At 42.7% G+C, this 27,731-nt stretch overlaps 1 protein-coding gene across 2 annotated transcripts in view; it reads right to left on the reverse strand.

The window, feature by feature from the left end:
• Positions 1 to 27,731, reverse strand: part of VPS45 (vacuolar protein sorting 45 homolog (S. cerevisiae)) — a 48,319-nt gene that overhangs the window by 13,677 nt on the left and 6,911 nt on the right. For both annotated transcript variants that reach the window (XM_004689569.2, XM_012730043.1), the window contains exons 4-14: positions 24,390 to 24,469; positions 23,404 to 23,472; positions 23,146 to 23,283; positions 22,600 to 22,710; positions 20,342 to 20,476; positions 19,823 to 19,936; positions 19,262 to 19,429; positions 13,346 to 13,504; positions 13,036 to 13,143; positions 12,191 to 12,312; positions 2,593 to 2,724 (exon numbers count right to left, since the gene is read on the reverse strand). In XM_004689569.2, the coding sequence (XP_004689626.1) occupies positions 2,593 to 2,724; positions 12,191 to 12,312; positions 13,036 to 13,143; positions 13,346 to 13,504; positions 19,262 to 19,429; positions 19,823 to 19,936; positions 20,342 to 20,476; positions 22,600 to 22,710; positions 23,146 to 23,283; positions 23,404 to 23,472; positions 24,390 to 24,469 (1,336 nt within the window). The remainder of the gene's footprint in view (positions 1 to 2,592; positions 2,725 to 12,190; positions 12,313 to 13,035; positions 13,144 to 13,345; positions 13,505 to 19,261; positions 19,430 to 19,822; positions 19,937 to 20,341; positions 20,477 to 22,599; positions 22,711 to 23,145; positions 23,284 to 23,403; positions 23,473 to 24,389; positions 24,470 to 27,731) is intronic.

The following is a 27,731-nucleotide window of genomic DNA, read 5'->3' on the forward strand; positions in this document are numbered from 1 at the left end:
ATTTATTTATGAATACAAGAGTTGGGTGGGCCAGAGGTGTTGGTATGGGGGTAGGATTCACCAGAGACACAGTGGGGAGCAGCACAGGCAGACCTACTGAAATCCACTGCTGAGGGGGCAGCAGGAAGACAGGAGAGGTCTGCTGTACCATATGGGTCACTCCCTGGCCGGGGACCAAACTTGGGCTGCAGGGCTGGGGACAGCTCATAGTGCTGAGGTTTAACCCTTCAACTAGGGAGGCCCAAGGGCACTCACTGTATTTTAACAGCCATGGTGGGTCAGGAAACAGGACTTAGGTCTCTATAGTTCCCCTCAGCAAGAAAGGGAATTAGAACTGAGAGTTTCACATAAGGTACAGGCCTTCATAGAAAAACTAAAAATATCCAAAATCTTCTGTTTGCAGAGGGAGATAACAAGGAAACTTAAACTTCTACTGACTCTGACTGGTTGAGGGACACTTTATTATAAAAACTAATATAAAAAATACTTTCAAACTCTTAATTCTCTTGGCGGACCTAGCCTAAATTAAAGGAAAACTAGGTGGACGAGACCCAGCTTCAACTTAGGCCCTCATGAATTCCACAGATAAAACCCTGTTAAGATAACACATGATCCCAAACTACAGAACATATGTAAAAATGATTTATCATGAGCTAATCTCAACAGACTCCACAGCTGACTTTGATATCTGGTACTTCAGATTACAGCATTAATGTGGTTAAAGAAAAATGAAGGCTTTGACAACATGAAGAAAGAAGACATTAGCAAAAACATCAGGCAAATTTGAAAAAGAAGTAAAATTTACAGGCATATAAATATAATCTTTGAAATTAAAAATGGGATGGACATATTAAACATAGATTAGAAAGAGCTAGAAAGAAATTTACTGAATTGGAATAGATCTGAAAAGAATTCATAGAAGCGGAGGATTTGGGACCTCGTATCTCTTAAGGACACATACAATGAGTGAATCTATGATGGCAGAAGTCATAATAGCTATTTGTTTGTGGGGAGCTATGACGAGCAGTCCAGTAATCATCACGAGTTCTCAGGGAGGCTTCCAGAGATGATGGGAATGTTCTATTGCCTCATCTGGGTGGTGGTTATACTGATGCATTCACTTTGTGACATCTCATTGAGCTCTTTGTCATTTCTACACTTTCCATACACAGTATGACACCTCTATATGTAGTATTTCTGTAGAAATTACAAAAGGAAATCCCACTGCAGTTTGTACCAAAATAAAATGTTGACAGATTATGATGATGAAGCTAAAATACAAGCCCTACAAATAATGGCATAGAGGTAACGTTTATCTACAACTGTCTAGGAAACAACTTTCTAAGCATGACATTTAAGACAGAAATCACTGCTAGCTGTAAGTTACAAAGTTAAAAATACACACACACCACACTACAATGACACAATATCCTCATTATCCTTATTTACATAGATAGAATTCTTAAAAACTATTACCAAAAAATGACTAACCCAGTTGCAAAATGGGCAAAGTATGTGAACGGGCATCTCACCAAAGAATTGTGACTGGTGAGTTTGGAAGTGCCGCTGCTGTGTATTCGCCTAAACTCCCAAAAACAGTCAAGCAGGAAAGGCAGGATTCACACCGAGGCGATCTTAGTCTTCGACTAATATTTTTTAATGAGTGTAAATATATATCTAACACTAAAGGATATTTCTATCGTAGACTACAAAATGCATATTCCAAAATGAAATGGACACTTCTGCCCACAAACCACATACAAATTTATAAGGGCTTAGGAGAAATCTGAAAAGATCAAAATGTAACAGTGGTTCTAGAGTATGGGGGCGTTCTCTTTTCTGAATTAAACAGATTCAGAGAAAGCATCTATTACTTCCATTATAAAGGGGCAATGTTACAGTAAAATGCCAAACGATAGCACCTAATAAAGAATCATGCAAGAGTAGGCAAACAGCGGTGGATCCCAGCCACCGAGCACATACGGGCCTCAGCCTGGGTCTCTCTGATCTTCAGTCATTAAACTCAACCACCACATAGTGGTTTTCCCATCTCCTTCTGTCTCTGCTAGACTTAACTTCCAAACTAACCTTCCTACAGTGTAATGACCTTATTCCAATTGCACTCCTTAAAAACTTTAGATGATTATCTATTTTCTACGCAAGAAAGTAGAAACTCCTCAGCCTGGAATTCAAGACCTTCCACAGTTCAGACATTCAATCAGCCTTCACTGTGTTATACACTTACCTTCCTATGTTACATTATCCACCTTTCTATTGTCCTTACATTTCGTATCGACTTAAATGTACAGGCTCCAACACTGTCATGCCTGGGTCCTCCCGAGGTGCCAGTCTGCGGCTACCCGGCTGCTCTTTCTTGGGTCACAGGAACCATAAATTAACAGTGCAGCCTGGTTCTTAGTCTGGGTTTTGGACCTCATTCAGTGATTTATGAACTTAGTAGTGTCCTTCGTGTCACACAGCACTAAGTCACTCCACGAGCGGATGCCCTCGGCCCACAGCTCCCTGGCCCGCGCGGGTGTTAGGTCCCCCCGGGCCAAGGGACAGCGGCGCAGGCCTGGCCGTCGCCCTTACCTTCTCGTGTTGTGCACCGTGGTTCCTCCCAGCACAATCCTCACCCCCGGGGTGGTGCGGTTCAGGTTATAGACTGTGAGCGCTTCCTCGTAAGTGGCCCCTCCAACCATGAACACGACGATATCCTGAGGCCTGCAGCGTGAACCGCAAGTGTCCACGGCGAGGGGAAGAGGGCAAAGGCTGCTGTTACTGGCAGGCACAGTGTTACTTACGAGTCTCCCCTCTTTGGTGGCAGAAGCAGAATTAAAGCAGAATCGAATAAAAGGCTTAAAAAAAGTTTTAATTATCTGAAATTGGCAGGAACCAGAGCAGGAAATGCTGAGTAGTGATTTGCTTTCTGTTTATGAGCGGATGTCTATTTGAGAATAGCACAATAGAATGTTTGCTGGAACCAAATGTGGAAAGTCTTTCATACGCAGAGGCTGCAGGGTGCTTCTGTGACATGGTACCCACACAGCAGTGACAGCCTGCTCGCCCGTCTCCTTCAAGGACGCGCCCTCTGGCAAAGACTGAGCACAGTGTCACACAGCGGTCTCTGCCCAAGTATTCTGGAAAGTCCTGGCATATTTGGACGTTCCCAGACTTGGGAACTAGATACATTTAGCATTTTGAGCAGACGAGAAATTATGGTGCTTCTAGGAGCTCCGCCTCTCCCTCTTCTCAGAGTACCTCTGTCTCCTAATCTTTTGATAAACCAATAAGCAGAAACCATGGGAACAAACAACCCCAACTCCGTGTGCAGGCTGACACTGGCCAAGCTGACACAGGGCTTGCGGTCAGCCTCCCTGGAGCACTGCGACCCTGGAGCACTGCGATTTCACTGGGTTTCAGCCTGTGTCAAAGCGGCTCCGTCGCCAAGCTGGCGGCCCTCCCCCCAGCTCCTTCTGCAGGGAGCCACAGAAAGGAGATCACATCACTTCTCAGAACTGTTCAAGTTTGCCTTGTTTTTTTTTTTTAAAGATTTATTTATTCATACAGAACTGGGGTACAGGCCAGAGGCTCAGGGGCGGTGAGATGCTTCACCAGAGACAGAGTGGGGAGCAGAACAGGCAGATCAACGAAGTACACTGCTGAGGGGAGCAGCGGGTGGGTCAGGAGAGGTCTGCCACGCCATGTGGGTCTCCTCCGGGGCAGGCGGGAATTGAACTCATGCGGAAGTGGCTTTAGCTTCTCAGTGCTGTGCTTTAACCTGCTGCGCCACCAGGGAGGGCCTTCCTTGGTTTTTTCAAGCCGTCAAAGAAGACAAAATCACTGTCTTCATAAGCCAGTGACTTTATGAAATCACTTCCTGGCCATCACTTAAATGACCTCAGCAGAGACACCCACTTTGAGGCTCACAGCATAAACTGCAGCAGATCAAGGGATTTAGTCAAGGGACATATAAGCTCATGAACAAGCCATGAAAAAGACGCCTGACATTTCCTTTCTGTGTCACTTTGTCTCTTTCTAGAATATCTTGAAGGAATTAACAGAGAGAATTTCTTGTGGGACCTCATGAAACAGAATTAGCTACTGCGGCTACTTAAAAATGTTCAGATAACGGGGCTCTTCTGGTAGAGCAACGGGTTAAAACAGTGCATTAGGAAGCTCTCCGAAGCCACTGCAGCACGGGAGCTGCCCGGAAGCTGACCCACATGGTGGGCAGACCTCTCCTGACACGCCCGCTGCTCCCCTCAGCAGTGAACTTTGTTGATCTGCCTGTTCTGCTCCCCACTCTGTCTCTGGTGAATCTTCTCACCCACCACACCTCTGGTCTGTACCCCAGTTCTGTAAGCATAAATAAATAAATCTTTAAAAAAAATGTTCAGATAATCTCTGATTGCAGAGAAACCCAAGGAAGGCTCCTGATGAAGAAAACGGGGTTATTCTGCAACTAGGGAGAGTTGATTATGATATCTTGTGAACTTGGGCCTTAAAACCATGCCTTGAAACATTAAATTTTGCTTTTCAAGACAAAGTAAGCGTCATTCAAGACTACTTACCTGAGGCAATTTATCCCCAGTGCTGTGAGAGCTATGTACTGTTACATGTTTCACAGCCATTTAAAAAACTAAAAGACACTGTGTTTGACTAAATACGTATTTGTGGCGTGCTGTGAAAACAACTACCTCTCACTTAGTAGCCTTGGACCCCACTTTCTCTTCACAGGGCAATACGGTCTTTCATACAGTCTCAGCAGTATTAACTGCATTTGAGCATATATATTTATAAACCTATTTTAAGTAAGAGTGTGCAAATAATTAAAAGGGAAATGTCTCAGGAGATGAAATGTGTTTTGGCCTGACTTTTAGGAAGCCAATCTTGCTTCCTTTTTCCTTTTGAGAAAAGCCTGCTTTTTCTCAAACCACTATAACTAATCCCTCAAACTAGCAGACTTATGTTATCGTGAACTCTTCCTTTACCCTTCTCTTCCACATTTCATCAGTGACCAATTACTGAAGAGGCGATAGGAATCTAAAACAACAGTACTGCAGAGACATTAGTCCTAAAGAGGAAAAAAGGTGTATTTCCTTTAGAATGGAGAAACAGAAGGTCAGTGTATGCAAATAAGTCTAGATGTAGGGCTAGACATGAAAGGGTTTTTTCTGTGAAGTAGGAGACACTGGTGTGGACTGGGACGAACTAGGAGACTTGACAAGAGTGGGAAATATTCCTAACTGTTGTGGAGAACGAGGCAAGGAGAGGTAATCGGGGCACAGACAAGGCAGGCTGAGTACCCCCGAGGGACCGGGGCGGGAAGGGGGGCACGGATCTGGAACCAGTGTGTTCCCTCTCACAAATGAGTGTCTCTGCGCCTTCAGCTAAATGACTTATCCAACACTGACCTCCTGGCTTTACACTGCAGGGAAGGAGGCGCCTTCCGCAGTCATCAGGAAGCAACACTGCTGTCCACGAATCACTAACATTTCTACACCTTAGGCTTCTTGCTACATCATTTCTTAGGAAGCGCTGCGTGACTAGGAGTGGTGTTTTTCTATCAAGTATGATTAGCTGGCAATTATTCAACGTCTGAATATTCAGGTAAAACAGTGGTTCTCTTCTTTTCTCCCAACTGGTGTGTTGTGTAACATTTCCACTCTTATATTCTACTAATATTTCTACAGAGCAGGAAGGGGACTGTGAACAGCTAAAACTCAAGTTCACTTCTTGTCAGGAACTTCAGGAATATAATTCGCAAGATCAGCCTCGCTGATGGTACAAGGGGTTGAAGCGCAGCACTATGGAGCTGTCCACAGCCACTGTGGTGCAAGTTCCATTCCCCGCCAGGGAAGGACCCACAGGGCACAGCAGACTCTCCTGTCACCCCACTGCTCTCCTCAGCAGTGTGTTTTGGTCGATCAGCCTGTTCTGCTCCCCACTCTGTCTCTGGTGAATTCCCTAACCCTCCACACCTCTGGCCTGTACCCAGTTCTTGTGTGTATAAATAAATCTTAAAAAAAAAAAAATCAAATAAGCCACAGTTGGCTGCAATTTAAAAACCTGACAGGAGTCCCTGTAACTTTTATCAATATTATCCTCATGGATCTATAATGAATTTCTTTTTAGTACTAATTTTCTAAGGACATAAAATTTCAATCCTTTCAAATCCACTGGTTCTAGAAGTGCCAATGATCTGAGAGTAACTGCACTCTTCAAGTGCAGTCACAACTGGTTTAATGTTACTGAGGGATGAAAAGGATGAGTTTTATGAAGAAAAAATGCAATGTTGTAAGAATGTGTCATCAAGGAGACAGGCAATACTAATAGTTTGGTGTATTTTTTAACTACCTGGGATCAGCATAGTGGAAAACAGGGAAGAAAAGGAAACACAATGTTCAGAAACAACAAAATCCTCAAAACCAACATGAACTTACATTCTTGGAAACTGAGCATTTTTGTTTCACAGGAACCACACGCAATGTGCTGTAGTGATCGGTGACTCTGGGACGTATTTCTCTGTTTATCCTAAGTAAATACTCATGAATTGCACAAACTACGTCATTAAGAAGAAGAAAGGGAAGTTTCTCCCTGCAGAGGTACAATGACGGACCAGAACCAGAGAAGCACACTTTTGTTTTGAGTTTCTGATGTGCTAAATCAATTTTAAAAGCAGCTGAGCAGACTAATGAGGAAATGATGCTGCTTCTGCACAGCTGCCTCTGAGGGCGCCCTCCTGCAGGGTCTGTCTCTGAAGGGGCAGAAAGGCCAGATCTGGGAAGGAATAAACTACCACAGACACAGAAGGCTACCCTCACATCTGGTAATTTCAGGGTGCCAGAGTATTTCTGTATTACTGGGAGGGAAGAAAATGTCACGGCTGGTAAACTGTGGGTGTAGGTTACATTCACCGAGACACAAGGCTGGGAGGCTTGAAGAGCCTGATTCAGTTGTGTGCCTCACAAAGCTGACTATGTCACACTGGTTATGGAAACACTGATAAATGTCTTCCTGCGCCTCCCACTTATTCAGGCTGGCTTAGGAGAAACAGTGATGGGGAAAAAAATTTAAAAGAGCATCCCTGACATTTTCCCTTTTCATTCTTTTCTATAGTCAGATTTAACAACTGATGTTCTGGGGGCTTCCTGGTGGCCAAGGGGTTAAATCTCAGCACTATCACCACTGAGGCCCAAGTTCCATCTCCATCCAAGGAGTCACCCCCAGGGCGTAGCAGATCCCTTCTGTCTCCTGCAGCCCCCCTCAGCTGTGTATTTCAGCGGGTCTGTCTGCTGTGCTCCCCTCTGTCTCTGGGGGATCCGCTCACCCCCATATCTTTGGTCTGTACCCCAGTTCTTGTGAACATACATAATTTTTTTTTTAAAAGTACATGTCTTGATGAGGAAAACTGTAAAACACACAGCAAGTCCTTTTCATGGTGGCTGAATCAAGTGGAATACACAAGTTCAATTCTTTGTGCACATCTTCCTTGTATGCTCTGTAATTCACCATAGCAACCAAAGCATTAATTAATGCAGACAGCAAACATTAGAAACAGCAGCTAATTCATGCTGTATAGAGACACAAGGATACCATGAGAACCCAACCAATTTACATCTTACTTTATTAGAAAAATAGACCAAAAATTTCATGGGTAGTATTTCTGGAAACTGTTAACTTCTCCATATGGAAAAGTTAAGCAGAAAAATATAAATTTATGAGATAAGTTTATCTATTTTGTGACCATCATAGTTAGGGGGAACAGTCACATTTCTGCATATATTTCCAGACGGTAAAAATCCCGAGCATTTACTGTAGGAAAAAGGCCAATGAAAAAGAAATGCTGCTTTCATAGAAACAACTAAGCTGCAGCACCAGGCGTCTACTAAATTCATGTAGATGTGAAAAAGTACTTCCTCTTTGAACTGACTGATTCTGAAGTGTACAAGCAGATAGCTCTATTTTCTCTCGCCTTCCGCCTCTGGTTGTCACAATTCTACCCTAGACTTCCAGGGTTTGTTGGTTCAGTTTTGTCTGTTCCTATTTTGCTTTACATGCCACATGAGTGACATCATCAGTATTTGTCTTTCTCCTTCTACTTATTTTGTTCAGTTTTACCCATATTGTTGCAGATAGCAAGGCTTCAGCTTTTTTATTACTGAGTAGTACTCCACCGTGCGTGTATGCCAGATCTGCGTAACCCACTCCTCGACCTGGGGACCTAGGCTGGGCAGACTCCCTGCTGGTGAGCAGGGCGGGTATCTTCTGGGCCCGCACTGTGGTCTTATGACCCGCTCTTTGCCTTCTTCCTTCAAAATCTGCACTACTTGAGAAGCTCGCCACAGAGTTGCTCTGTTTTCTCCTGGCTGCCTTTCCTGGCCACTCTCTTATTCCCTGAAGACTTAAGCTCTGGTGTATTGTCCTCCTTTTCATTTCAGCTTCTTTCAAGAATTTTAGTGGCTTCAACATTAATGTGGATTACTCTTCTAACACACAGAGCTGTTCTCTCTTTTACAACCACCAACATCTATCACGATAACAAACCTTTTCATTACAATGCATTATGTCTACACCACTTTGAAATCTTGAATTCAAGGTCTTTTTTTCCAGTAACCATCACTTCAATGCTAAAACGTCTGCTGTAATAATTCTTTGACCTCTAATCCACTCAGTACTCTTTTTATTTTTAAACTGCAGTATCCTTCCCAGCTTTGTTTCCTGGCTGGGCCCAGCTATGTGCCTTCTTCTCATTTACTCTAGATCATCTAAATGTTGCTGGAGAAAACCATAAAACTAGGCTCATGGGCTATATTTTAATGGCACTTACTCTTGTGTAGAGGTCTGAATTACATTCTCTAGTAAATTTCATTTCTAGCCTACAAGATCACATTTCACCACACATTCTTTTTTTTTTCACCCTCATGGGGTAAAGGGACATATCAACTAAGTGACCTCAGCTGGTAACTTAGCCTGTTTCACTGACAAAACAGCAGCAGCCAAGATGGCCCCACATTCTCACCATCAAACTGGAAACCTACTGCACCTCCATCACACACTGTCTTCTCTCCTGCTAAGATGAAAGCAGAACCCCAGCTCCTGTCACAGGCACCCGCTGGGGCGCAGGATCCCTCCGGGCTTCTCCCCCAGCTTTTCCTCTTTCACACTATTTATTTTTCCTTCTTTGGATAATTTTCATCAGATTACAAATCTCTAGACTCTCTCTCAAGTTTACAATCTCCCTTAGTTACCATCCTATTTCTCTTACCTCTTCATGCCAAATGTCTGAGTTTTATACGTGTATATATATGTATATGTATGTATACATGTATATGTATACACACATATATATATATACAGTGCTTGGTCCTGGGTTCTTTTAACTCTCTAAGTGATCTTACCTAGTTCCATGGTTTTAAATATTACCAAAATCTTTTTTAAGGTTTATGGAAGTGATAATGGCTTATAAGAGTATAATGCATCTGTAATTATGTTTATATTAAACATATTATGTTTTTATTAAACTAGTTCATATTAAATTATATTATGCTTGCTACCAAGTCTGGTTTTCATAATTCAGCACAAAATTGGCTCCTTTTATTGATTTACCCAAATCCTTTTCCTCTTCTCTTCTGGTAACTACTATTTTGTTCTTACAGTCCAAGAACTTGTTTTTGTGTTGTTTGTTCATTTGTTTGGTTCTTTACCTTTCACGTGAATGAAATCACACGGAAATATCATCAAAATCTTGATTTCAATTTAGTGCTGACATTTCTGCTGGGTTAACTAACAGACATCTCCGATTTAACACCTGAACTGCAGACTCCCCCAAGTCTGAGTTACTCTCATTTCTCTCCATGCCTTGTCCGTCGGCCTGTCTCCTTGCACAGGGCGCTGATTCCGGGCCCTTCTCATCCATCTTCCTGACCCAAATCACTTTTCTTTTTTGTCACCTGAACTACTGAAGCTGCCTTCAAAGTGGACTTCCTGTTTTTAATTTTGTCTTCAGTAATCATTCTCCTCAGCAATGTGTAGTTCAGTTCATGTCATTTGCATGCTTACAGCTCTCCCATGGCCGCCTCTGGTTTAATAAGATCTTTAGCAGGGCCTCTAAGACTCGATGTAATCCAGCCCCTGCTCATCTTTTCAGCTTCTTATATCTTCTTTTCTTCCTAAGAGCCAAATACCTGGGACTCCTTTCTATTCCCTGAACTTGTCCCGCTCTGTCTTTCTTTAAGGCTTCTGCCCTGCTTCCATCTGCTTGCGATACTTTTCCTCCTAATCACTGTCTGATGGACTCCTTCTTGTAGTTCAAAATCTTAAGTATTGGGACCTCTCTGGTGGCACAGGGGCTAAGTGTCAGTGTTATCAGACTATCCACAGCCACTGCAGCCTGAGTTCCATCCCCGGCCAGGGAGGGGCCCCCAGGGCGCAGCAGCCCTCTCTCCTCTCCCTGCTGCTCCCCTCAGCAGTGGGTTTCAATGGATCCGCCTGTTCTGCCCCCCCCCGTCTCTGTCTCAACCCCCGCACCTCTGGTCTGTACCCCAGTTCTTGTATGCATAAAAAATAAAAAAAAATCTTAAGTATCACTCCTCAGCTTCTGTCCATCTAAAGTAGCCCTCCCTTCTCTACAAAGGTGCGCTGTACTTATATTCCTGGCTGCTTTCTGAATAGCACTTATCTCATAAGATTATGTCTTTGTTTATTAACTTGCTGTCTGTCTCCATGGTGTGTTCCTCGAGGGCAGGTACCTTGCCTTTCCTGTCATGTTCCAGCCCCTATCGCAGATATTAACACACTGAAGGCACTCAACAAATATTTGTTCCGTAAAAGGCCGGGACATCACTGACTGTGTATGTAGGTGCTAGCGCTGGATGGGACAGGACCTGACAACCCATGAAGCCACTTTGCTGGAAGAGTTGCGTTCTGAGCTTTGTTGGGAAGTGAACCACCCAATTAGAAAGGTTTGCTGTCGTCAACTAACCACACGCAATATTCTTTTTCTAGTAGGCCTGTTTTTTTCTATAGCAATAAGTAGCTAACTTCTTATTCAGTAACTTCTACATGAAATTCACAAGACATTTCATTTTACCACTTTTTCATATCCTTGTAAGGCTACTTAATAGTTACACTCTTTTTGAAAAGTGTCTCAGGTGACTATCTTTGGATTGGTTTTCATTCTTCCTACTTAGCTTGAATTTCTGAATCTGGATGTCAAAGTCCTTAAACACTTTATCTGAATAGGTATACTCTCTGAAGTCAGCCTCAGATGTTCTGCCACTCACCTTGGACTTTTTAAAAAGATGTTTCTGTTCTTTTACAAAATTATTGAGTCTTTTTTAAAGGACCAATGTGAAAAATGCACTTTAATCATATGAAAGAATCATCTATGTGCCTGAAAATATTTTTCTCTTTTCAGAAATTCATTATATTTTTAAAACAGTATTCTTCAAGGGTTCCTAGATTATGATTAGCTAAAATGACAGAAGTTATATCAACAGAAATAATTCTCATATTAACCTAACAATTGACTTCAGTTACATATACTAAGTTCTTTGCAGTACTGATAAATATAAGAATATCCTTATAACTAGGTAGAATTTGAATATAGTAAAAATTTCAGATTGGGCCTACGTAAGTGGTTCTGGAGAATTTTTTGATTTTTATTAAAACTAACAAACCACTATATTATAATGACAATTAATTGTTTCTTCCAATTAATACCCAAAAAGAAAACCATCTTTGCTCCTGGGTGACCAATGGCCTTTGTTAACTAGGTCTCAGTGTGTATGCTGGCCACATCTGGCAAAGCCCAGCCCACCCCCAAATAGTGACAACCTGCACTGGAGGCGGTCAAGCAGAAGCTCTACTCTGGCTTCAGCATTTGAAACCCCAAATGCAGATGCCATGGACTAAACCCTAAGTGGTACAAGCTGATCTGATACTAGAGAGGAACACCTAAGAATCTGGGGTGCTTCAAAACACCTGTTTATTCTGGTAGAAGTAGTGCCTCGGGATTGCACTTTCACCTAATTTCAATACCCGTAACACCAAAAGAATCTTAGAACTGACACAGTGGGAGGAGGAGTGGAAGGATAGAATCTTAGTGGCAGGCCCTTTCATTACTGGAATTTTCCTATTTTCTCACTGTTTCTGGGTTTTATCATTAATATCTCTGGTAACTTACCTGTCTCTGAGTGTGCTGGGGCCCAGGTAAGGGTACAGGTTTTCCTTAAGCTTCCCTTTGATGAGATGGTCTAGGGTCTCATGCAGGAAAGGCTGATGCTGTGTGTACACATTTTCTACCCCCTAAGAGAGAAAATGGTCTTATATTATTGCAAGATAATAAACTTGCAAGATAACAGTCAATGATACTTTTATCAGAAAGAAAATTAAGCAATTTCATGAAATTAGATGGGAATTTTAGGAGAAGTTTAAAGTAATTAAAAAATTTTTTAAGTAATTAAAAAATTATTTTCACCAAGTAGAAATGTTCCAATCTCAAAAAAATCATGATAATTTAAAGCTGGGTATTAGGAAAGAATTTCAAAAGTGGATTTGCTGAGATCCTTTATGTTTCTTTGCTGATTCTCATCATTTTCTGAAAACGATACAGGTTAGACGGAGCCAATAAAAGGAAGGAAGCTGGAAACACTCGGGAAAAAGTGCAGAGCTAGCAAGTTGAACTAATTTTTGACCATTTCAGAGACTAGGTTAGTACTGTTCAAAGTTCTACAATTGTTCGCTTTACTGTTTATTTCTTTGAAAGAAAAACTACTAAGAAATCTTAAATTACAAACAAATGGAGCAAAATAGCTACGAGGAACAGAATAGTCTCTTCACTCTAGGTATTTCCTACAAGTATCTCCAGTTATTCCCTTGAGCTAGCGGGTGGGTCTTGGGTGGCCTTGGGGAGGGCCGTGGTGGGGAGACGGTGGTGGGGATGAATGGGGTGGGGGCGGGCGCGCCTGGGATAGCGCTGGCCAGCCTGCCCGGCCAGCCTGCCCACAGGGCAGCACGGAGGTGTCCTACCTTCAGTCCTTTGAGGAACTGCTTGGTGATAGACACAGCATCTTTGGGGCTGAAGAGGTCGCTTCCTCTCACCCGCTTGCCACCATATTCAACAACTGCAGACACGAGCTGTTAAAAAGGAGGGCACAACCTCTTACTGCTTGCAGGTCAGGAAGCTCATTTCATAAGAAAATAACTTTGTTAAGGAAACGAAGCCACAAGAGGGTGGAATTAGACATTTCTGTGAGAAAGTGGGTGTGACGTCACAGGTTAGAGCTAAGAATGTATTAACAGAGTTGGTTCCGCCCGGCGGGAAAGACAAATGTGTTACCTTCCGGTACTTCTCGGAAACCCCTTTATTCCTGAGGTCCATCGTCAGTCCTGACAGGCTGTTGCTGCTGTGCCGCTCGTAGTGCAGGGCGTAAAGCAGCACCAGCCGGGCCGCATCCAGCTCTGTCACTTTGGGGTTCTGCAGTAGTCTCTTGACATTCTGGGGAGAGAGGAGGCTGGTATTTACCTGCTATCATCTCCATGACACCCATGATATTCAGTCTAATAATTACGGACTAGAGTGACACATCTTAAAATGAGGAGGGGCCAAAGAGCCAGTCTGTGCTGGGCTTAGTCGGAGAGACTGAAAGCAGACGGAAAGTAGAGGAAGAGTTGGGCTGGGCTGAAAGGCCAGGAGAGCCTGGAGGGCAGAGGATCCTGGAGGAACTAATCCTGCTGGCACTTTACAAATTACAGGGTGGCTTTACACACGTCCTGTCTAGTGCTTAGCAGGAAACCTGGTGAATGTCTGAAAGCGCCTCTGTCCACGCTATGGAGGGCCGCGATACAGCAGAGGCCTCTGGGGAAGGCCTGGGCAGGGTTCCTGCTGCTGCTTTTCCCGGGGAACATTTCACCGCCATCATCCCTAGCGACAGAGAAGGAAGAAGCGCCTTTTCCACAGATTGACACTGCAGTCTCTGCGGTGCCACTTACTTTTCAGTCATGAATAGAGCCTGTTTAGAATTCTGCTTCAACAGTCTGCTAGTTTCTACTGTAATGTGAAGACATGTGCGGGTATGAGTGGGGGCTGAGTCGATGCACACAGCTCCTTCTGTATCTCAGTCCGCGTGGCCTTCCTCTGGGGCTTAGAAGCACAGTGCTTCATATCCTGGCCTGCAGTCGCTCTCTTTTTACTTGAAGTCTACCAGTTTCTGGCTCACTCATTTGGGTACTCAGATCTGCCAATTTGGCTGCACCTTGCCCACGTGCTCCCTGCCTATGTCCCTTCATCTGGATCTTGACTCGACTCAGTTTCCCATGAGAAAATCCACTTCTCTTCCTGGAGATCTGGTACTGGTAGTTAAAGTTCCTGGCGTGACTCTTAGCTTACCTCCCGTTGTGCTCAAATCTGAGTCAAGATTACATTAGTAGACAACTTTGCTTGTCTTTGACCCCTTAGTACTCAACTCATGGTTCAGGTCAGTGTTCTGGGCAGATGTATCTATTGCCACATAAAAAGAAATCTGTAGGCCCAAGCTGAGATCTTTCTCCTGGCAGAACAGGGTCTCTCGGTCTTCCCGGTCTCATGCTGTCCTTGGACTGAATTCTGAACGATTTCCCTCATGGTGACTCTACCTGGCTGACAGTGGCCTACATTATATAGACACATTTTGTTGAGATTTCAGGCACTAACCAGAGAAAGGGAGAAAAAGAATCTGAGAGACTTCTAATTGTATAACAGGTTTATGCTACATGTTAATATTTATATGTTGAAAAATGACTAGATTGCCTAATGTACTTTCGGGTTTCTTTTTCCTTACTAAATTTTCTGAGACTATCATGAGGCAAAAGTACACTGTCCCATAGTAACAATGAGTAATGACTGAGGGCAGAAAACTGCTGTCCACTTAAGGATTCAGACATTTCCCACTGAATTCTAACCTTCTGGTAGGCTTAATTAAGGAACAGGAAAAGTAAGGCAAAAACACAGTTTTTGGAAATCGAGTTTCTAAAAGGAGCTACAGTTCACACCAAGGACATCCGTGAAAATCAATTCATCCTTCCTGATATTTAGAAATTCTTCCAATTGTTTTGGGCTACTTTTCTACTTTTTTTCTTTCACCAAAACTATGGAGGAGCATTATAAGAATAAAAAGTCACAATGATTGATATATTAACCATTGTACAAATTACATGTGAAGTCAGCAATTAGTCTCTACTTTTTGGCTTTAATTTAATCTGAAGAACAGGATCCCTGCCTTGCTATCTGCCATCACATTAGTATAGTAAAACAGTGAACAGCTTTATAAGCTAACAGATTAAAACAGCAAGATGGAATAGACAGAAGTCTTCAATATGCTGATAGGATAAAAATAAGTCAAATCTAAAAGTGTGAGAGAATAGTGTGGAACTATAAAGAGCTTCTCTAGGAAAAAATGATAGAAAGAAGCAGGGCCTAGCACTACTGAATGGTAAATACACTGGAGTCAGCCTTCTTTTCCTAAGTGACTAGTTAACACAAAATTTAGCGTTGCTCTAGGTCTTTGGCTGGTCACCACTATCTCTGAAACCCTGCTTAAACAATGGTTCAAGAGAAAAGGATCACTTGTGCCCTTAGATGGTGAAAGTAAAGTTGATCTTTCAATGGGTCCTAAATAATTTTCTTAAGACTTTAACGAGAAGGAAAAACAAACCCTTCTGAGATCGGGAGAGATACCAGGTCATGAGTGGACTAAAAAACATGTCTGGGATGCCATGAAGAAAACAGCATACCATCAAGGATGAGACTGACAATGGCGAGGGCTGACTTGTATGAGACTTGTAAGTATGAGGTTCCACACACATAGCCGCACAGTATCTTTGAGGTAAGGACTGTTATTTTTCTCCCATTATGTAAACACTACCCCCTAAAAAAGACTTAAATGGGCAGGAATCATTTTCACATTCAAGCCATCAAAGGTCCAAATTCTTAGCCACTATTCTGTATTGCTTCTAATAAAGCTCTTTCTCTTCATTTTTCTAAGAAATATTTATTGACTCTATACCATGCCATTAATACGATGATCTGAATCTTTTACCTAAGATCAGGGGCGAAAGTTGAAAACCAGACTAGTTCCTCTGTCTAAGACAACCCAGAAAGGGAAAACTGCTTATTTTCTAAAGATGTTTCTCTTTATGGTAGGGAAAAAAAAATCTTCCTTATTCATTACAAGAGTCTTTTCTGAGGCTAGGGAGAAGTGTCAATGGTAGCATACTATTGCTGGGTTCTGGTGACATTCTTCTAAATCATGTTTCTGTTAGCCTCTAGGAAAGCCGGTGAGAAGTGGCAGTGAGTTGCAGGCTAATCTGCAGCACCCCTACGAGCCTCCTTCCCCGCCCTGATGCATTGACTGTTCGCTAAAGCAAGTCCCATCTCTACTCAAAACCTCAATTCATAGCTTCGCTTCATGACGTCCGACCATCTAAGGTCAAGCCAAGGAATGCTATAACCCCTCTAGGGCTCAGCCTCAGCACGGACTCATTGTCAAACAAAAGTCTCTTTATAGACTGTTTAAATCAAGTTACCAGAGAAACTCTCTAAGGGAGCCCAGGCTTACTGCTCACTGTAAAACCCCAAGAGCACAGGCAAGAAAATCTCCAAGATACTTTTAGAAAATATAAAGGGGATCCCAAGTGGAATTCAATGTTTAAAGTATCTACTTTTCCTTTAAACAACTAAAAAGTAAGATTTCAAGTAAGGAATTACAGCACATTTTCCCAACTGCTTCCCATATGGTGGAGATATAAAGATACTAAAAGTGGTTGGTGGTTAAGTTGTATTGTTTTGAAGGAGAAAATAAATGGTAAACATAAGGAAATTTAAATTTAGCTATTTTGTACTTATTTAATAAGAGGCAGAAAACTCATGTCAGCGAGAATAACAGGCTTCACAGGAGTATCTCTACAAGGCTACAAAACCACCGAAAACTATTACTGGCAGCATCGGAAAGCAGTTGGCCAAATGAAACAGTGTGATATGGTTTACAAAGGTGTTCTATTTAGCGATAAAGAGTTTTAGGTTTTGATCTGGAACAGCTTCCAGATATGCGGGTAAGTGAAACAGCGAGCGCAGAACTATGGCGCACGGTGGGAGCGACTGACTCCAAGGCGCAGGCGGCCCCGAGGCTGCGCGGGGCCGCGCGGGCCGCGGCAGCGGTTTCCCTAATCCTAACGAATGCTCATGCTTTCCAACAGGGTGGCTTTCAACACTGATCGATTTTAAAAACCAACAACTACAAACTCCAGTAAACTATAGCAATAAGAGGTGCAACTATAGCAACAAGAGGTGGGTGGATTTCATTCTCTAGGTCGGACCACGTAACATTTACAGAGCAGCTAACGCATCTGGAGCACCTGACGTCTTACTGACCTCTCCTAACGGGCTGAACGTTTGAGATCATTATCCCCAAGACTCAGGAAAAGTAAGCAAGTGCCCAAGGAAACTTGAGTTTGCAGACACAGGAACAGAAGTCAGTGCCACAAAGCCTGTGTCTCCCCTGGTCTCTTCTGCCGCGTTGGTGCATGTCACAGACTAAGGCAGAACTGCAGCCTTCCCATGGGCAGAGGCGGAAGGACGCGACAGCCTGTAGCGCCCACTCCCGGGAAACGTGCTTCTTCCAGAGGGGCTTGGCACTGCTCTCCCAGAGGACTCTCCTTCCCAAGTTACTGACTGTCAGCGGACTGATTTTGTCATCTCACAGAAACCTGAGGATGATCTGCCTCGTAGTGTCTCCTTGCTCTGACGTCCCGTCTGGCACTGAATTGTCTCCCCCCAACAGTCTGTCAGACTTGTCCTTACTGTACATTTTCCTACTGTCTCTGTGAGTCCACAGCCTCTGTTTTTCACCTTCAAAACACTTACTAGACGCAGTTTTCCAAAACACAACTTCCATCATCTCTGCTTGCCACACAGGAACCTACGCTGGCCCTCGTCTAGCTCAGCAGGCACAGATTCCTCTTTCATGCTTCACAGACTGGTTCCTGTTTACCAACTGAATTTTATCTCCTATTCCTCCTCCACACCCACTCTAGGCAGGTCAAAGTATTTGTTATTTCTTGCATACTTGGGCATCTTTGCTTTTGCTGTTACCCTGACTGACATCCTCCTCCAGACTGAATTCCTTCTTTACCATCCATCTTGGTACCACCTTCTTGAAGAAACTGTTGCTGATAACCGCACATCTTAGGAGTGTCACAACTCTGCCTTGAGTAGTATATTGCAATACTAATTGTTTTAGTGATAACTGTTACTTTTGTCTCCCTCACTAAACTACACCTTTCCTGAGGCCAGTGTCTGATTATGTCACTTTTCTTCTGGTAAGAGCCTCTGGTAGCTTCCAGCGGTAAGTCAGAGCCCAAACTCCTTTCCACGGCCACAACCTGGGCCCGTCTTTCCGGTTATTCTGGGAGCGTGCCTACTCTGGGAGCGTGCCTCATCTTGCCCTTGCACCAGCACAGGAGTTCTCTGCCCTGTACTCCTGCGTCTCACTGATGGCCACTCCCCCCCCGGGTGGTACGCTCATCCTTGCCCAGACCAAAGCCTGTTGTCATCTCTAGGAAGTGCTAAGAGGTCCACCGGTAGGGATAGGTTGTCCTTCCTCGAGAAATATCTCTAGCATAGCACCCACTGAGAGGTATTGTACATGCTGGATTGTTTCCTTCCCCTCGATTAGAATGTGAGCTCTCTGAGGAAACGGATGGTATCTCCTTATTCTTTGCATTTCTAGATCCTTGCAGCAGGGTGTACATACGTTCATGTTTGTGGAATGAAAAGCAGAGGTTGAGTAATTAAAAAGCTTAATGTATTTTAATCTACATATCTTTTAAAACCTTCCCAACAGCACTCTGAGGTGAGGATCATTACACCTACTCCCTAAACAAGAAAACTGGCTCAGAGGCAACAGCTTCCGGGTCACAGAAGCCAGCTAGGAGCACACCAAACCCTAGCATCCTGCTCTTTTGGTTTTAGTCTTGTATTCTTCCCAGAAATTAGGCTGCTGTCTCAACTCTCAGTCAGCTGCCCGAGCCTTCTGGGGTGGCACAGCTCTGTGAGGCGCTTACGCATCCTTCTGCAACAGTATTAATGAGTGTTCTTGTCCCAGCTCTGAGGCAGACTATAACTCTACCCTGCTGAAGGATGGCAACCTGCCTTTTGCCTCCTGCCGAGCACGGTGCCTCGCACACAGTAGGTGCTCATCAAACTGGGCTGAGGACATACCTGGAGAGCACTAGAATGGTCATTCTGACAGGCCAGCTCTTGCTCAACCTCCGACACCTCCAGTAGATTCCGTTCACTGACCAACCGCGACAGCTCGCCAACGACTGTCACATGCTTTGATACTGTCCCAGACATCTTCTTGAACTGTGGGTAATTCTCAACAAAGGCCTGCCATGGGAAAACATCAACAGAAGAGTCTGTCATTTCTTGACCAAGGATGAACATGAATGAAGTCGGGGAGACAAAAGCAAGGATTGTTCTTCTAGCCAGACTAAGGCATCTACAACCTTCAGTCATTCGGCTTAAGAATGGAAGAACTGGCATAGGTCCACAGACTGTGTCTTTGAACAGTCCACATGACTGAAGACTGAAAAGAAGCACCTGGCTCATTATGAAGTTCTCTCTACATGGGTCATTAGAGGCAAATATTATAGAAAGTAATCTCAAACCAAACAAAATGAATCAAGGTAGAAATCAGGCCCATAAAATTCCAGAGGTGTTGCTTACATGAATAGTTCCAAAGTCGTGCATGTTAGTCATCCATGTACATGTTCAATTTACCTTCATATCTGCTATTGATTCTAGTTTTTGTTGTTCTTTTGGTTTCCTCTTCTGAAAGTCTTCCATGAGATTCTTTATATTGCTACCAATCTCAGCAAAGTTCAGGTACATATTCTGTGAAAAAGGAAGTTGGAGAAACGATCCTATCAACTAATGACACGCTCAGATAATTTAAAGGGAGAGATGAAAAAGGATCCTGAACACAGTTAGCATCGAAGAGCGAGAAAATTCCATAATAATTACCAAATCTGGACATTGGCCAGCACACTGGTGAAGAATATTGTCACTGTTCTCACCAAGGGCTACAGACGAGAGGGGTGCAAATAAACTGGGTTTGAAATTTTAAGTCCAAAACTAAAGGGTGTGATTCCCACGAAGGGCCAGAGTCCCGAAATGCAGTCTGTCTAGAGGGGCCTCGTTGTCTCCTATACCAAATGCCTGCTGCTTTCATCGTCAGGCGGTAGCACTGCACTTCTTAAATGAAACAACTGGACAAACAAGCAAGTTTAGCCCACGTACGTTCGCGTAGAATTCATCATTTTCAGCAGACAGGACCACCTCTCGTAAGTCTTTGCTGATGCCTGGCACTCTGGAAAGGTCGATCCGATTGTTGTGTATGCCCAGTAGTTCATGGACCATGGCCTGGTACGTCCACTGAATAAAGAATTGTGACAAAAACAAAAAGTCCAACTGGTCACTGGCAACATACAAAATAGCAAATAAATGTTCAGGAAAACAAGTAAGAACTGACTACACGCTTAGCAACTAGTCTGCTTTACATGGAGGCGCTCTAGCTCAAATGTTATTACCACTTTGTGCCATACTAAACATTAACACAGTCAGTTAATTGGTTAAACGTCCAAAAAAGTCAAAATACTTTTAGATTTCACACTTCAGAAAAAGGGCGGCAAGATTAATATTCCTAATAGAAAGAATGCAAATTAGAGCCATCATTAGTTCCAATTTTTGCCTGTGAATTAAAAGTATATTTTTGGCTTCACAGATAGGGCTATATTGGTACTGCAGTTACAAGCTGTACCATTTCCTGTATGCCGCTGTGGTTTCTGCAGCATGAGAAGTGTGTTCTTGCAGCTCTGCATGGTGATATATTTATCCTGGGAACACTAATATTATCAGAAAAAACTTGTGAGTTGATCAAAACACACGTATTCAGACGCTTTCCTCTGAATACATAGCATTTTCTATTTTTACTTAATAAGAATTGTGGAAAAGGGCCATCTCTCAGTATTATAAAATACGAACTTATTTAGTAAGGCTGGAAGGGAGAAAGGCTCAAGCTGTGGTTTCTTAGCCTTATAGAGAAATAGGTTACCTTTCAGTCCTAGGTCCAGCAGATAAAACTAAGTAGTTTCCAGAAAATTACCTTCTGAATCTAGATTCCAAGTGCTAAAAATATTTACATATACTCCATCTTAAACAAACTAGAGATTGTAGCTAAAAGATCATCAAAGAGGGTGCTTTATTCCCTAAAATAACTGTGAGGCAAACCCTTCCAAAGCAAGTTCCATCCGGGACTCACTTAAAGCGAGGACAAGATGTTTCTTGCATGCTGGCACCACAGCACACGCCCAACTACAGTGATCTGCTTACTGCCCCGCCGGGCCCGGAGATCTGTGAGAGCAGCAGTGCAGGTTGACTTTTGGGCTCAAGTACTTAATACAGCACACTAGGAACACAAGAGTTCCTCACTGAAAGTTGTTGAGTCAATGGCTGCTTATCTTTGGGAAACAGAATGAGAGGCAATCATTTTTTCTATTTCTTTACATTATTGAAAGTTTCTTAGTAACCGCAGTACTTTGAATTTCAGGAATATAAGGCGCTCTTATAGACTAGAGAAGTTGCATTCTAGACCCACAGATTTCCCTTAGTATGAACTTTATTATAAAGGGGAAGAAGCTGAAACACAGACTCTGCCTTTCGCTGTAAAGTCAAAGTCACATTCATAAAGCAGCTACTATGTTCAGTGCACTTGCAGGAAAACTAACATGGGTAAGGCCCAGTGTATAAACATCCAAAGGTAAAACCTGGCAAATGCTGCAGACGATGAAAGGCAAAATTCTATTGTAAGCTTAGGGGGAAAACCAGGTTTGAGGAAAAGAATATGAGCTTAAAGAAGACATTCTGAGTGGCCTTAGGGTGAAAAATTTTCGTGGGTTAAAGAGGGGAGACGCAGCCTCGCCTCACAGGGATTAGAGCAAGGGTGAAGGGAGGTGCCCAGCACGGGGCTGCAGCCCTCCAGAGGCCAGCCCAAACTCTGAGAGCGCCCTGCCAACCAAGTTCAGGAGTTTGTATTTAGCCCAGGATGAGAAGGGGGTTTAAGCAGGGAGTGACAGGGTGAGCGCCATGCTTTAGGGAAAGTAATCTGATGACACTGTTTCTATGGATGATATTAGAGTGAAAAGAAATTAAAAGTGGGGAATCGAATCCATTTCAGGATTCTACATGATATTAGGTCTACACCAAAGCAATACAGTAAGAATGGAAAAGGGCAGACTCTGGAAAAGTAGAATCCACAGACTCTGAAGGCTGCCTTGATTAGGGGCGGGATTTGGGGCAGGAAGGGACAGACAGGAAGAACGCGGCAGATGATTGTGGCTGGAAGAACAGATGATACCAAAATACCAGGAAATACAAAGCGAAAAGAATAGCTGAAAATAAGGAAGGAAATAGATGGATCCTGTTATTCACTCCCACATCTGCATGAGACGAGCATCACTTGGAACTGTCCTCTGTGGTGCTAACAAAGGGCTCTGCACCTGGTTCAGCAGCGGGGTGATGGCATCGTCACAGCGGTCCAAGATCAGCAGCAGCGGGGGAACCTCGGTCCGCCGGAACTCAAACAGCTCGTACTCTTGAGTTATCACTTGCTGTGGGAAGGAGAATGATGGTTCAGGCAACCAATGAGTTGCAGGCCAAAATACATAAACAGTCAATTAATACACGAAAACCACATTTAACAGTAACAGTTCTTTGCACCTTCACAGGCCTTCCATAAAAGGATTAAGAAGCTTTACAATGTTTACCAGCATTCCTTTGAAGAGGTTGGGATTTGAACCTGTTGTACGAGGATTTACCTCGATCAAAAGAAGTTAGGTTGCTTGCAAGTGTGTCTTGGGTTAAAACTAAGAGCCTTAGTTCCATTTTGTTGTTTTGGTTTTAAATTACAAATCACTCCTTTGGCCTGTACACCTAATGTGTCATCTCCATTGCTGTAGGTGAAATATTCCTTTAGTTTCTAAAACATGGTAAGGAAAGGAATGTGATGGTCTCAGCACTTTGGAGCTTTGGGCCAGCAACCCTACCTTCACACACTCTGCAAGCCGCTTCGCTGCCTCTGAGGAAAGCTGATATCGAATCATGGGACACTTCTTCAGAGACAGAAGGAGGGCGGTCAGTCCTTGGGTGGTTCTGGTCAGTTGCGCTGGGTCCCAACTTCGACCCTTTTGTTAAAAACATATATTGAGAGAAAACAGTTTCACTTTTTCTGATCTGTTCAATGGCTTACTGAATTAACTCCCACCAGAGAAGTGACCTTATTTATTAGCCCCTTTCTTCCATACCTGGCAGCAGCCCAAAATATTGAGGGAAAACAAATGTGGATTCACAGCAATATAATCACCATAAAATTCCTGCAAACAAAGCATCAAGGTCATCAGTCATTCCATAAACTTCAACTTGCCACACAGCAGTGTTTTCCTGTCTGACACAGTCAGTTTTAAGAAAATGCAGGTATAAAGGGATAGAAATCTTGCTCAAGTAACAAGTGACTGATGTGAGATAATGAAAAAATAATTATGAAGTAGCAGCACAACAAACCTTTTCAAAATGGTTGTAAAGGAATAGGTATATTTCTGGAGACCTCTACGGACGTTTTCATTTACTGCTCAGTAAAAATATAACACCACTATGGGATATACAATGTCATACTCAGTGAAATGAAAAAGAACTTTACTATGTAGTGAAAGAGAACCTGATTTAAAATGGGTCATTCTTTGTTATTATCACCTAGCATATCCTTCTTAAAATTCAAAATACTTCACTTTTCAAAACTTATATTCATTTACAACATGTTTATTTGCTGCCTCCACTTAGGCAATAAACGTCATAGAACACAAACGTGCTCAAGAACACGGCGGTGTTTGGAAGGGCAAGGCAGCATGGTGTGCCTCGGTGGGGGGCGCTACACAGCACCAGGGTGACTGCCCAGGAGTTTCCAAGGTTTAATCTAGCGACAAAATCGAGACCGACCAAAGCAAGATAGTCAGTAGCAGGAGTTTAAGACTGCATTTACACAGCCCGGTCACAGTCCGATCATCAAAGCAGCACCAGGCATATGAGGCTCTGCTCTCGGCCACATGCAATCCTGCCTGCCTCGGCAGGTGCGGCAGCAGCCGGCTCCCCAGCCCTGCGACTCTGCCCCCCAGCTTTCCCACAGGTGCAGTTTGTTACCCATTTGTCGTGTCTGCTCGAGACCTCCCTAAATTTTAAAGTCAAATGTCTGTAAAGGTCTGCTCTCAAGGGAGTGTTAGGGAACCAGCATGTTTACCTGAACTTCAGCCACGACTTCTTGCTCATCAGCTTCCGCCAGTGACTTCACATCACTCTTGCTGATCACATTACTGAAATCTGAACCAGAAATACGAGTGGTGACTGACTCTAGGAGACCACCTCCGCCACAAGCAGTCTAAGTGGGTTTGACAGTGGAAGTTTGGTGACGTCGAGATCACATTGGAATGGGTAGCATGTATGTGTTCAAACCCACAAATTCATAATAATATTTACAAAAAGAACCACAATTATAGGCCTAAAAGGATACCTGAGAGTTAAGTCATACAGAAAATAAAGGGAAAGAAGTGCATTTTTATACTTCAATTAACAAACTTTATCACCAGGTAGCCAAATATTTTATAGAAATACTTTAGCCAAGAAGGAAGAAACAATAATGATAGAAATCAGAATCACTATTTTCAATCCTAGTGAATCAATCCAACACTGTGTAGTGTACTTGACAAAAAGAAATTAAGTCTGAATTTAATCAACCTCTATAACCAAGCACCAGTTTACAGGAACCAGAGGGCATAGAAATAGTTCAGTTGCAAGGAATATGTGAAAATGCCCCAGGCTGCTGCAGACTCTAGCGCAACAATGTACACAGCCGGGGTTCTTGGAAGTACCGAAAAGCTACTTAGTATCTTAGTTTTAAGTGTTCTAAGAGCTACTTAGAACAAAACAGGTTCTCCTATAATGTCAGTTTCAATCAACAGTGGCTAGTATTGTTTTTTTCTCATCAATGTTACAAACAAAATAATGTTGACGGAAACAATGTTATTTGAGGGTCTGCTGTAGTTTTTTCAAAAAGTAAACTGAAAGGAGGCAGAAAGAGAGAAGGGAAAGGGAGGAGGGATAAAGGCAAGGAAGAAGAGGAAAGAAGAAATATGGGAAATATACTATGAATTTAAGCCAAACCAACCATGAAAAATAAAAATAAAAATAAAAGGAAAAGAACTTGAAAGTTGAATACTGAATGACTTTGCAAAGAGGAACGATTTTTTAGAATATGGATGTAATAATGGTATTTTTATGAATCCTTAACCTTTATATATTATGCTGAAATATTTATGGATAGAATCATACAATAACTTAGAATTCCTTCAAAATAAAAAGCAGGGACAACATCAAATGTTCATGACAATTCAAAGAAACTGCATCATCTGTGCATTGTTAGTGGAAAAATAAAGCAGTTATAGTCACTCTAGAAAATGTTTAACAGTTTTAAAAACACTAAACATGCAACTGCCATATGAACCAGCAATTACTCTCCCAGGATTTATTTATTCCAAAAATAAGATGTAATGTTTACACAAAAATGCATACACAGGGGCCCCCATGGTGGCACAAGGGGTTAAGTCTCAGCACTATGAAGCTGTCCATAGCCATGCAGCACAAGTTTGAGCCCCGACCAGGGAGTGTCCCACATGGCGCAGCAGGCTCTCCTGTCTCTCCACTGCTCCCCTCAACAGTGGATTTCAGTAGATCCACCTGTTCTGCTCCCCGCTCTGCTTCTGGCGAGGGTCTCTCACCCCCATATCTCTGGCCTGTACCGCAATTCTTGTATGCATAAATAAATACATCTTTAAAAAAAAGTACACACAAATGCTTATAGCAGCTTTATTCCTAGTAGCCTAAACTGGAAACAACTCAAGTGCTCTTCAGTGGTGAACAGTTGGATTCTTTGTGGCACATTCATACCAAGAAGCACTATTCAGTAATAAAAAGAAATGAACTATTGACACATGCAGTAATCTGACTGTGTCTTCAGAGGATTAAGTTGAGTGAAAAAGTCAACCTCAAAAGGTTGTAGACTGTATGATTCCATTTATATAACTTTCTTGAAATGGCAATTATAGCAATGGAGAGCCAATTAGTGGATGCCAAAGATTAATGAGTGGTTTGGGTGGAAAGGAAGTAAATATAGCTGCAAAAAGGTCAGTATGAAGGATTCTTATGTAGATGGAAATGTTTTATATCCTAACTATCAATGTCAGTGTTCTTGGTAAGACATTATACTATAGCTACATAAAATATTAATCCAGGGGAAAGGATATGGGTCTCTAATTATTTCTTATATCTGTATCTCAATATATAATAAAATCTTGAGGTTCTTGTAAGGACTAAGCAAAATAATATATGAGAACGTTCTTTATAAAATACAGTCTTATCACAATTGTTAATTTTTAGTATCATTAAAAATGACAGTAGATAATGAAGAAAATATGTCTTTGACAGTAGTGTAAACCCCCAAAATCCAAAACTTTCAAGAAAGTTATAAAATCTTTGCAAATGCCCTACTGAAAGTTAAGTTTTGTCACTGATGTTAAAAATGATAGGGCGGGCCCTCCCTGGTGGCGCAGCGGGTTAAAGCACAGCACTGAGAATCTGAAGCCACTTCCGCATGAGTTCGATTCCCGCCTGCCGCCTGCCCGGAGGAGACCACATGGCGAGCCAGACCTCTCCTGACCCGCCCGCTGCTTCCCTCAGCAGTGTACTTCGTAGATCTGCCTGTTCTGCTCCCCACTCTGTCTCTGGTGAAGCTTCTCACCGCCCCTGAGCCTCTGGCCTATACCCCAGTTCTGTATGCACAAATAAATAAATCTTAAAAAAAAAAAAAAAAATGATAGGGCCCTCCCTGGTGGCGCAGCGGGTTAAAGCTCAGCACTGAGAAGTTAAAGCCACTTCCGCATGAGTTCGATCCCTGCCTGCCCTGGAGGTGACCCACATGGCGTGGCAGACCTCTCCTCACCTGCCCGCTGCTACCCTCAGCAGTGTACTTGTCAGTCTGTCTGGTCTACTCCCCACTGTCTCGGGTGAACCCTCTCACTGCTCCCGCACCTCTGGCCTGTACCCCAGTTCCGTATGCATAAAAATAAACAAATCTTTAAAAAAAAATGACACTGAATAAATGATATTAATCCTATAAAGATCAACAATGACATCTAGAGGAGAATAGATGTAACTTCCAAAGCAGAATATATTACATAAAATAAATCCATATAAATTGTATAGTAACCATAATCTTAGTTTATTTCCAGGATTCTACCTCTAAAACCCCCCACCAAGATGCACTATAAAAAAATACTTGATGACTCACACTTTTAAGTATTACATAAAATAGCAAAGAGAAGTGGAATGAATTCATCTAGTAAGTAAAGTTAATCTCTGCTTTTCCAACACACTCACATATATTCTTGCCATCTAACGGATAAAAGCAAGCACAGATTTAGAGTTAAAGGCTGGAAGGCAATCCTACAAGCAAATGGCAATCAAATAAAATCAGGAATAGCTATATTTACATCAGATAAAGTAGATGTCCAACTTACAAAGGTAATAA

Source organism: Condylura cristata, unplaced genomic scaffold (genome assembly GCF_000260355.1).
Source record: "Condylura cristata isolate star-nosed mole 26May11 unplaced genomic scaffold, ConCri1.0 scaffold00026, whole genome shotgun sequence".
Classification (NCBI taxonomy): Eukaryota; Metazoa; Chordata; class Mammalia; order Eulipotyphla; family Talpidae; genus Condylura; species Condylura cristata.